Genomic DNA, 12,124 nt, shown 5'->3' with positions numbered 1-12,124 from the left:
TTGACTCTTCTCCTTCATTCATATCCCACATTATTACAATCCATTATCAATTCTGGTTTTCTTTACCCTCAGATTATATCCTGAATCTAACTACTTTCCATCACTTCTAACACTAACATCACAGCTCAGGTTACCATCATGCCTCACCTAGATTTTTACAGTAGTCTTAATTCCTACTGGCCATAAGACAGTTATCCTCTACCTGCTCATAAGGCAGTTATTTATATGACATATCATAAGCCTTTACTGACTTTCTTTCTCATACAAAGTGAAAACAAACCAAAGTCCTTCCAATGGTCTTTGTACTATCCATGATCTGAACATTTTTTTCTTTTTCTTTTTTTTTTTTTTTTAAGGATTTTATTTATTTATTTGACAGACCGATCACAAGTAGGCAGAGAGGCAGGCAGAGAGAAAGGAAGGGAAGCAGGCTCCCCGCTGAGCAGAGAGCCCGATGTGAGGCTCGATCCCAGGACCCTGGGATCATGACCTGAGCCGAAGGCAGCGGCTTTAACCCACTGAGCCACCCAGGCGCCCCTGAACCTTTTTTTCTGACCTCATCTCCTACCACTCTGTCCTGTCTACTGTGTTCCATATCCTTTCTTCTCCTTATTGATCCTAAAACAGACCAGGCATGCTTCTGCTTCAAGAACTTTGCACTTCAGGAACTCAGCCCTGCACAATCTTCCTTAAGATCTATATTGTTGACTTCCTTCAGCTTCCACGTACATGTCACTCTATGAGAGGAAGTATTTTCTGATCACCTGTATAAAATGGCAAACCTGCCTCCTCCTACTACCCTACCCCAACACTTCTCATCCCCTACCTTTCTTATTTCTACCTTGTACTTAACATCATCTGACATAGCATATTTAGATTTTTGTTTGTTTATGTTGTCTTCTTCCTACACAGCTAAGGTCAATTTCAAAAGGGCAAGGATTTTGTGTATTTTATTTGCTCTGTATCCTTAATACCTAGCAGAGTGCCTAGAATATGGTAGGTGTTCAATAAATATTTGTCTAACAAATTAGTCAACCAGAGAGAAAGATGTGTAGATCTGAGCCTAAATCTTAGGAAATATCACTCAACGGACATTTATTATGCCCAACGCTGCTCTCTACCTAGGCACAGACTTCTCTCAGACCCTGACTATTGCTGCCACATGAAAATGTGCAGATTGCTTCCATGTTTGGCCTTCCTCACTCAAAGTCTGAAAGAAGGCTTTAGTATGATTGCTGGTAATATGTCCTGACATTTATAATAGGTTATTTGTTGATGATCTACTTTGTTTATGAGCTTTCTCTAGAGGAGAAGGCAGTACAGCTCTGGGTGGTTAGCCAACAAGTGCAACATTCCCTGTGTCATGTTGCTTCATATTTGAAAAGAACAGTGAGAAAATTGAGAAAGTAATATATGTAAGACAGTTTTGATTGAAGAATTGACTTATTTTTAAAATAATTTATGGCTTGTTTTTTATGCATAACATTTCTCAATTTTATCTGACAGTTCATCAGATAATTAGAAGTGACACATATTGCTAAAAAACCATTGTGGGTTTTCATTCATTTATGCTCTTCGCATGAACCCCTGACAAATAAAAACTGTGTTTGAGTTTGGCCTTATTTAGTTTGCTAACCTATAATCAGGAACTAATGAAAAATAAAATGACCAAATATGGGTTGCCAGAATGTAGAGAAGGATTGGCCTCAATAATCAACAACTTCCTGATCCTGAAAAATGGAGACTTTGGCAGTATCCTATCATTAGATAGCCCTGAAATATATACGGTAACAGAATCCAAAGTGCAATTTCCTATCATCTTTTCTCAAAACAATTTTAGTATTTCTTGTTTTTTTAATTTCAAACTATTTTTTTTACTTTTTTTTTAAATTTTATTTTTTATAAACATATATTTTTATCCCCAGGGGTACAGGTCTGTGAATCGCCAGGTTTACACACTCCACAGCACTCACCATAGCACATACCCTCCCCAATATCCATAACCCCACCCCCCCCCAAGCCCCCTCCCCCCATCAACCCTCAGTTTGTTTTGTGAGATTAAGAGTCACTTATGGTTTGTCTCCCTCCCAATCCCATCTTGTTACATTTATTCTTCTCCTACCCCCTAACCCCCCATGTTGCATCTCCTCTCCCTCATATCAGGGAGATCATATGATAGTTGTCTTTCTCCGATTGACTTATTTCGCTAAGCATGATACCCTCTAGTTCCATCCACGTCGTCGCAAATGGCAAGATTTCATTTCTTTTGATGGCTGCATAGTATTCCATTGTGTATATATACCACCTCTTCTTTATCCATTCGTCTGTTGATGGACATCTAGGTTCTTTCCATAGTTTGGCTATTGTAGACATTGCTGCTATAAACATTCGGGTGCACGTGCCCCTTCGGATCACTACGTTTGTATCTTTAGGGTAAATACCCAGCAGTGCAATTGCTGGGTCATAGGGTAGTTCTATTTTCAACATTTTGAGGAACCTCCATGCTGTTTTCCAGAGTGGTTGCACCAGCTTGCATTCCCACCAACAGTGTAGGAGGGTTCCCCTTTCTCCGCATCCTCGCCAGCATCTCTCATTTCCTATTTCAAACTATTTTTAACATGTTAGTAGATACTGAATTTTAACTCTAGCTTAAAAATAAATGCATATAATTCTCAGAACAGAGAGACTCATGTTGACTTTCCTATTTACTATGATGCATGAACTTGTAGCATGATTTATTTGTTCTTTTTAAGAGGGTTTTGTTGTATATGAAAACCTCTCTGATTTTAGAATGCTCATTTAAGAAATTAAGAATTTGTGTGTACTTTTTAAAATAAACTTTTTTTTAGTATTATATACTTACAGAATTGCATATGCACAGATCATAAGGGTATGGCTTCATGAATTTAAGAGTTGTGAATTTTTTCTCAATCACATTTCAGACACTAATATCTGGAGCCGTAGTAGAACAACTTGACTTCCTACGAATCAGTGAAACAGAAGAGTAAGTCCCTTTGGGTTATTATTAGAAAAGCAGGAAACTAGAATTAGAAATGTAGGAAATCTAAAACTTTTTTTTTTTTTTTAATTTCTAGGCTTCCAGAATTTAAGAGTTTTGAGGAACTAGAACTTCCCAAACATTCAAAAGTCAAACGACAAAGCAGTACCCCTAGTGCTCCTGAACTAGAGCAGCAACCAGATATTGCCATTACTGAATGGAAGAACAAGCCCACCCATGAAATTCTTCAAAAACTCAATGTAAGGAAGATGTAATTCCCACCTGACTCTGAGTGAGGTTGGCAGAGCAGGAATTCTCAGGGCCAAGCCGTATTTCTTTTGTCCTCTCAAAGAAGGTAGATGCAAGTGCCTGGAGGTAGATGGCCTCTCTATGGTAGAGGCAGTAATGAGAGGTTGTTTTCATGGTCTAACATTAGCATCGATGTCTTAAAGATGCTTAAGGAGTGTGGATGATTTGAGTTGCCTTGGGTATGAAGGTATTATATGAGCCATTAAAGAAGTTATGTCAGGAATAGTTGCCTTTGGGATCTCCAGACTTCTCATTTGGCACTCTCCCATCCTTTTCACAACTTGGATCTTCTCTCTTATCCCGTGCTTAGGTCTTAATGCTTGCTGTAAGTCTCTCCAGTCATTGAGGAAAGCACTCCTATGACCATATTCATATGAATATTATGTGAACAACCTAATACTTGACCTTCCCTAAGAGTATTTGCATTTTAAAAGAGGTGGGGTGAGAGTGGGTTATACTACTTATCCAAGGAAATGAAATTCTAATGATAGAACTATAACACTATGACATCTTATTGGGCTATACCACAAATTTGAGCATGTAGGTTAACTATGTATCCTACTAGACATCTTTTGTTCTTGTTATTGATTAACATTATCTATAGATTTCCATAAACATGAGAAATATGGTAAGCATGGTAATCATAAAGCACATAGCTGGGTGCCATAATACATAAAAAGCATTCTATGCATGTCCCCTGCTTTTATCCATCTCATAACATGTTGATAGCAACATGGTCTCTCATTTATGAATAAGCAAAAGGAATGAGATTGAATGACTTGGCCAGATCAGAGAGTGGCAAAATCAAGTGTTAATCAGGTATTAATGCTTGGAGACAATATATTTTCTGTCCATTGCTTATCTTGTTTTCTGGAAAATTTGGTTATTAAATACTACTACATCAGGAAACCAACCTGTCTACTCTCTGTCTCCAAGATACCTAAGATAAATAGTTGTTTAATGTCATCTACTGCTTGGTAGTATATCAGCAACATTTTATTTTTCTTTATTTTTTTTTCTTTAATATTTTTCGTTAATTCTTTAATAATAGCAGATTTCCTCTCTGCATCAGGTGGTTGCCTGATTAGTTACTCCCTATGGTAACTTTTGTATCCATTTTATTCCAGTTACTCACTGTGATTTGCATTTTTAGGACTGTAGTTGTCTGGCTAGCCAAGCCATCCTGCTGGGTATACTGCTCAAAAGAGAAGGCCCCAACTTCATCACCAGGGAAGGTAAGTATACATGTCTAAGAGAACATTTTTAAATAATGAGACCTTATTTTTTTCTCCATTAAACCATTTTTTAACCTTTAAATGGAAAATGTTTATTCATACCCCCTAGAGTGGTATAGACTGATGTATGAACTCCTAAATTGCTTTCATGCAGTGATGTTTGATTGTTTCTCTGATTGTCTGAATGGTGGTAAAGCCTGATTCTGCCTGAAACTGTTAACCTCTGATGACTCTTTCATAGTTCTTTATTGACAGTTTCTGTTTCCAGTTTTATTTCCTGAATGTTTTTAAAGATTTTTTTTTTTTTTTTTGGACAGATAGATCACAAGCAGGCAGAGAGGCAGGCAGAGAGAGAGGAGGAAGCAGGCTCCCTGCTGAGCAGAGAGCCCGATGCGGGGCTCGATCCCAGGACTCTGAGATCATGACCTGAGCCGAAGGCAGTGGCTTAACCCACTGAGCCACCCAGGCGCCCCAGACAAATGGAATTTCCTGAATGTTTTTAAGAACAACATTAAATCATTATAGCTATAAAAATTAGCTCCCTCATGGTCTTCAGCAGCCAATGGAATATGGCATTTAATAGAATTGATAACACAAATTGATAACAAACATTGATAACAAAATTGATAACAAAATTTAATTGTTATAATTGATAACAAAAATTAATCATTTCTCTCTCTTTTTTTAAGATTTTATTTATTTATTTGACACAGAGAGAGAGATCACAAGTAGGTAGAGAGGCAGGCAGAGAGAGAGGGGACAGCAGGCACCCCGCTGAGCAGAGAGCCCAATGTGGGGCTCAATCCCAGGACCCTGAGATCATGACCTGAGCCGAAGACAGGGGCTTAACCCACTGTACCACCCAGGCACCCCAACAAAAATAAATCATTTCTAATCGTGTCCTCTCTGCATTAAGGATGTGACCCAATTACCCCTGAAATCTACACTTGTATGTTGAGGCACTCTAAGGAATTCTTGAATTCTCCATCATGGTCTGCTTCTAGCATTTTATTACATAGAATAATATAGAATACATTTCAAGATACTCAAAGTTTTTGGCTCTGTCCTCTGTTAGAGGGGCATGTTGATTTGTTTAGGATTAGAGATTGAGTCAGGATTCTAAACAGCAATGTAATTAATAAGATTTATAGTTTTAGGAGTGAACTAAATATAATTGTTTATTCATATAAGGTATAGCTAGTTTTTGCATTATTGTAGTAAAGAGATAAACTTCTTGAATATTATATATGTCAACTGAGTAGTCTTAATTTTCTTAACTGATTAAAGGCAGAAAAACTTTAAACAAACTTCAAACAGAATCCCTCGTGTTTCTAATTAGTCTTGAAACTATAAGCAGAATCCCAATTATATTGAGAACATTCATTGAAATTTATACTTTAACAATGGGAGTTTTAAAAAGCAAACATTTTTTTAGGAACCTAGAATGTGGAATGGTTATTTTAGTAGTGCTTTAAAATAAAACAAAGTTTATAAAAAATAGTTTATAGTGAAAATGCTGAAAGGATATTTTTATAAATAGGAATAATACTTATCTTTTGCTTAGATAGTTAAAAGACTAAGTTTTTAAATCCATAAAATCTTATATGTTGAAAATCATAAGCATCTACAGAATCTGAATATAATTTTACCTAATTTGTTATAAAGCTATAAAAATAAATTCATAGTAAAATGATAAAGATCTTGTTCTCTCCCCATGTTTCCTTTTTGCTGCTCTGCCCGTCACCATCATTAATTTGTTTACAAGCTAGTCATGAAGCCAGATCACATGTAAATTGTGGTCAAAGAATGAAACCCAGTGGTGTCTTCTGAGGATTAGTATGTATTGGAATGATCATGCACGTAAGAGAGTCTCCGTAAACTTTCATGGGACAAATAAATGAATGATCGTGTATATTCAGAGTCTGCAGTACTTGTTCAATTTTCTGTATTCTGTTTATTTTCTGCACTACTTAAAATAACTTTTATTTTTATTTGTTAAAAACAGATTGCATATTAATTAAGAAAGTAATAAATTTCAAGAAATAAAGTACTAACCAAAATCATATACTCAAACTAAATATTAATTATGGCTGGGACATTCACATAATATATTGGGTTACCTGTTTAAATATGTCAGGTAGTTCAGAAGACTGTTGGATGTGGGATTAACTCTAGTAGAACAAAATGAAATACAAGAGTGTTTTTTTGAAAGAGAATAAATGTTATGTATTTAATTAAAAGGATTTTTTTTTCAACAAAGACTCTATTATCCAATGTCTAGGTACCATTTCTGATCACATTGAGAGAGTCTATAGAAGAGCTGGCAGCAAAAAGCTTTGGTTCGTATTAGTGTCTTTGTCATTATGTTTTATTTTTTGTGTTGTCATATTTAAAAGTATAAAGATAATGGGCAATCTTAAAGATGGTTATTTATCCTAATTTTTACTTTGAAACTCCAAGGTTATGGCTGTGATTCTGTCTACTTTCTAAGGGTCTGCCTACATTCCATTGTATTGTGGCTCTCCCAAGTTATTAAAAATAATGTCTGGGAATAAGGACCTCCACAGAAACAGAACCTGGAGAGAATATTCACTGGAATGATTTGCTAATGACTCTTTTCCTCATTGCGTCTCCTCTGTCCCAGCAAGGTGCTTTAGGTTCTACTTTGTATTTCATAGAAGGCCATGAAAAGAGACCAATGGTTCATTTAATCATAAGCAAAAATAATAGAAGGCAGTTCTCTCTCTACTTAAGTTGAATGAATCCCAGTGATTATAGTTGCTTCATGTAAAATAACTAATATGTTCTGCAGAAGTAGTCTCCCCGGGAATGGGAAAAAAAAAAAAATAGGGCAAGATGAGATAAAATTGTTTCAGTTCACAATGGGGTAGGTATGCCTAGATGCATAGCCCTCTGTATTTTGAAGCAATTCTAGCCATTTTACTAGCAGAATCTAATATTTTGAAAGTAAGAATACATGTATTTTTTAAATGACCCATTATTATCTCATTTTGAAAAAAACATCTCAAACTATGTCATAAGAAATTCTCTTAACCTCAACAAGCCTCAGGTTTCTAATCTCTAAAGTAAGAGGATTTAACAAGACCATCTCTTAGCAGTATATCAACTCTGTGATTTATAGCAAATATACCATTCCAACCCAGAAGAAATACTATAATAATCCTCTGGCTAAATCTCAAATTTGCACTGTAAATTCTCAGCACAGTAAGACATACAAGCCAATAGATGTTGCTTTTCAGCCAGTATATTTCAAATGTGGTCTATAGTCTAATTTTTTGCTAAGTGAACTTGTTTTTACTTTATGTTATTATTCTTGGATTTTAGATAAAGAATTAACTAGCAGATATTTAGAGTACTGACTCTTATGTTTAAAAGAACAAACTCCTGGAAGTTTATTTACTGTATTTTCCCTTTTATGGCTTTCCACTGACACACTTAGGTTGGCGGTACGCTATGGGGCTGCCTTTACCCAGAAATTTTCTTCCTCTATAGCCCCACACATTACTACTTTTCTGGTACACGGAAAACAGGTAACATACACGGAATGTGGAAAAATTGAAGCTGCTTGAAACGTGTGGGCTTATTTGCATTCTGAGGGTTAAGTATGTCTTTTGGTCTTAAAATGTGTGGATGAAAGCTTCTCTAAAAGTAAGAAGCGTTTGTTTCACTAACTTTACCAGTTATTGACTTAATTTTCTACTAGTCCGTCTATGTTGGAATTAAGGAATATAGATACTTTTTATAAGTCAGCTTCCATGGATATCCTGAAATATAGGAAACTGTTTGAAACCTACATTTTCATTTTATTTTCTTCCTCTAAAAGTTCCACTTGAATTTTACTTTTGAGGGAAAAATGTCTTATGTATTGCATGTGCCATGCTTTAAAAAAAAAAAATCTGTTCTCTCTAGAATCTGAGACTTTTTCGGAAATGTAAAAATAGCAATGTGTGTTCCTTCCTCCAACATTCTGGCTCTATCAAGAAAAAAAATGCTGGTATTTCATTGTATCACTTCCTGAAATTGACTACTTATCGAGTCCCCAAATCCAGGAATTTGGTTATCTAGGCACCAAAAGAAACATGACTTAAAGTGGTTATAGGAATAGAAGACATTTATAGTGACAGACTTAATAATGAATTTTTTAATTAAAGATTTTGTTTATTTATTTGACAGAGAGAAATCACAAGTAGGCAGAGCAGCAGGCAGAGAGAGAGGGGTGGAGCAGGCTCCCTGCTGAGCAGAGAGCCCAATGCGGGGCTCGATCCTAGGACCCTGAGATCATGACCTGAGCCAAAAGCAGAGGCTTAACCCACTGAGCCACCCAGGTGCCCCAATAATGAATTTTTTAATGCAAAATCAGAATAGTCACTTAATAACTCCTCCTAACTCTACTCCCCTTCAAAGGGATGGTTAGGCTCCTTTTCTTTCTTTTTAAATTGATAATGGCATGAATCATGCTGGTAGCAGAGATAAGGATGAGGGGTTCCCTTCCTAATTCTGGATGGTCCTACAGTTGGGGAGACATCAGATATGAGGTCCAGTGTCTTGGGCTCAGTATTTCCTCCAAATTATTATTTAAGAACTTAATTGTGCACATTTTTCAATCTCCCACATCAGGGCCCCCATTCATTCACCATCTTTTAGATTTGTCAACCTCTGGCATGCTCTTTTCTTTGCCCCCAGGTCGGTTGTGCGCTGTGCAGCAAGTCTTTTAAGTAAAGTAGTGGACAGCCTGGCCCCATCCATTACTAATGTTTTAGTGCAGGGCAAACAGGTAAGTATCTGACTTTCAGACTCACTCAATCACATCCCAAAAGCTTCTGGATAAGACTCTTGCTTTTAAATCTGGCAAGCCTCAATATCCTAGGCCTCTCAGCCGCATTAACAATGGCTCAGGCATTTCTATAGAAGGCTCCTACAGAAGCAAAACCTAGTCTTAAAGATGCACATTCACTAACTAGACCACCCCTTTTGCCTGCTGTATCTTAAGAGATGTGGTTTCCGACTCCTGTGTTGAGATCAGTGAGGCTGCTGACCCAGAAAATGCAATAATGCCAACTAAAGTACTCCAGACAGGTTTTGGATAGGCAGGGCCAAGACAGGTGAATAGCGAAGGGTACATTTTTCCTTCTACTCCACATGAGATTCTTCTCACTCTGAGAAATGCTTTGACTCTCCAGATCTTTAACCCTTTAGGCCACTTCTTCCTATTGCTCCTCCCCTCCCACAAGGGCCAGCTCTTGTTAGCTCCTCTCCACAGAGCCGTCTCCAGTTAGCAGTGGTCCCTTTCTCCACTGGCTTCTCATGATGGACCTGTGACACTTCTCACAATCTGTCTAGGATCACAGTTCATTTCCAAGTGTCCCAAGGTAGGCTGTGAACACCCGGAAGTCAGGGCCCAGGTCTTTTCCAGGACCTGTTCCAGCATGGGGTCTGGCTTGATAAATGTGGCTTGAATTGAGCCTGTGCATGTGGGAATGCAGAGTGGGATGTGGCTGCTCATTTTTGTTTTGTTTACCATTAGCTCTAATTACCTGGCTGAATCATCACTGGTTGGAGTGAAAACCTATTTGCTTTCTTTCTCTTCTCTGGGAATATGTGTGCTTTATCATGCTTTCCTGACAGTTGGCCTAGGGATATAATAAGCTTTAATAATATGAAATACTTTAACCCTCCTTAATAGAATCAGCCCATTGCTCATATTTCAGGGCTCTTAATTCATTAAAACTGAAATTATTTCATCTTGACATCCAGATTAAAATGTTAGAATAGTTAATTCTTTTATCTTGTAATATTTATTAACAATGAAAAAGTGATTGTACTAATTAAAAACTCCTGAGGAAAAAGTTAAATCATTTCTCACATATGTTATTTTCTCTGTTTTCTCCAAATTAATAGAATTTTCATCCTCATTCATCAGCTACATAGACCAAGGTACAGGAAGTACCTTATCCATTGCTCTAACTCTCCACAGTCCTCATATCCAGCCACAGTCTCATATTGCTGCCCTGGACTGAGTTACCTCTGAGAGAAAGTAAATGGGCTTTGGGAAGCTATTTTTCCTTGGATTTTAGGTCTCCATAGTATATCTGAAAATATAGTTAATTCTACTACATATGAGTATATGAGAAGATTTTGGAGATCTTTGAGGTCACGGCATCTGACACTTGGAGAGGGGTGGGTTAGGGTTAGTCATGTCCATTCTGTGCATTAAATGGAGGAGACTTGCAGCCTGTGATCCTGAGACTCTGCCCCCCATATCCTAGAGGTTTTGTCGTGAGGCTGTGGCTGGACCACTGCCTGCCAGACCAGCACATCTCCTATGGAAACATTTATAGAGCCGAGTAAGACTGGAAGCCTGACAGCCCCATTTCAGGTGCATGAAGTCCCTTTACTGACTGCATCTTACGACTTTACAAAAAAGAAATGAGGATAGAGCATTCAAAGTTTGCATTCACTCATTTATGAAATACTGCCCTGAGAACTGAAGTTAATACTGTTCCTACAAAGTGCTTCCAAATCAACTCAAGCTCTCTGGAATGAAACAGTGGTTTAGTCATCACTGCTTCCAGAGGCAGTGATGTGCCTTCCCTTTGTTTTCTTCTTTACACACTGACATTTTAATAAAAGTAATCACACTTGGACTAACTGGTTAGTACCACTTGTGATATAATAAACCAGCAGTTCTCAGTTTTCACTTCCTCATAAAGTTGGGGCAAAAGACCCCGTGTTCTGCTCTCTCCCCTCAACTCAGAAAACACAAGCACCCTTTGATATACTTTTCATTTTCCTGCCTCTCATAATTGTGCGCTGTCCATGGAAGAGAGAGGGAGAGGGGTAATCAGGAGGAAGGAGGTGCTGCAGACTCCTCTGGGGGGCAAGATGCCAAGGAGAGAGGAGAAGGACACAGAGTATTCCTCTTGCGAGCATGAGCAACACTCTCTGCTTTGAGTTTTTGTTGTCATTTCCCTCTGTGCTTTCTCATTTCCTAGGCCTGTGGGCAGCCTCGTTTATTCCCCTCCACAGGTGAGAGATAGATCAACAAGTATTTTAATACTCACTAGGTGCCTAACACAATGCTGAGATAAGTTGGGGCTACACTAGAACTATATGACCTTGCATCTGCCTTTCAAAAGGTGATAGTGTGGTTAAAGAGCAAAAGTTCCACATGAGAAACCATAAAAGAAGTGAAAAATATACTCTCAACTACTAAATTGTGTAGACTGTGCAGTAAAGTAAAACTATCCAATGTATTTTGGTTTCTCTGGGGAGTTTCTAGTACTAAAGTCATTCAGAATAATTTTCTCTTAATAGTTATTTATATTCCTTCCCTGCTTTTATCCACTCACCTTCACTCCCCTCACTGGGACCCTTACCTGCCCTTATATTTTAGACCAGACTGTGAACCATCATGAACTCCAGTGGGAGTCACGCTTTGAAAGCCATTTTAATAAATAGCAGGAACAGTTATTCTACCTAATTCCCTAGTTCACGTAGAGTAATTTCAGCCTGCCAGTCATCCTGAGCCTTGAATTTTTTTCTTTTATCTTTTAGTAGCTAG

General features: G+C 37.6%; 1 protein-coding gene across 1 annotated transcript in view; it reads left to right on the top strand.

Annotated features, from left to right (window-relative positions):
* PHKB (phosphorylase kinase regulatory subunit beta) overlaps positions 1–12,124 on the top strand; it is a 236,088-nt gene that overhangs the window by 197,837 nt on the left and 26,127 nt on the right. Inside the window, exons 22-26 of the mRNA XM_047712520.1 lie at positions 2,943–3,004; positions 3,096–3,258; positions 4,461–4,542; positions 6,824–6,881; positions 9,247–9,337. Of these exons, the coding sequence (XP_047568476.1) occupies positions 2,943–3,004; positions 3,096–3,258; positions 4,461–4,542; positions 6,824–6,881; positions 9,247–9,337 (456 nt within the window). The remainder of the gene's footprint in view (positions 1–2,942; positions 3,005–3,095; positions 3,259–4,460; positions 4,543–6,823; positions 6,882–9,246; positions 9,338–12,124) is intronic.

The sequence above is a fragment of the Lutra lutra genome, chromosome 17, assembly GCF_902655055.1.
Source record: "Lutra lutra chromosome 17, mLutLut1.2, whole genome shotgun sequence".
Lineage (NCBI taxonomy): Eukaryota > Metazoa > Chordata > Mammalia > Carnivora > Mustelidae > Lutra > Lutra lutra.
The sequence above is the reverse complement of the archived record's forward strand: the minus strand, read 5'-3'. Positions and strand labels throughout refer to the sequence as shown.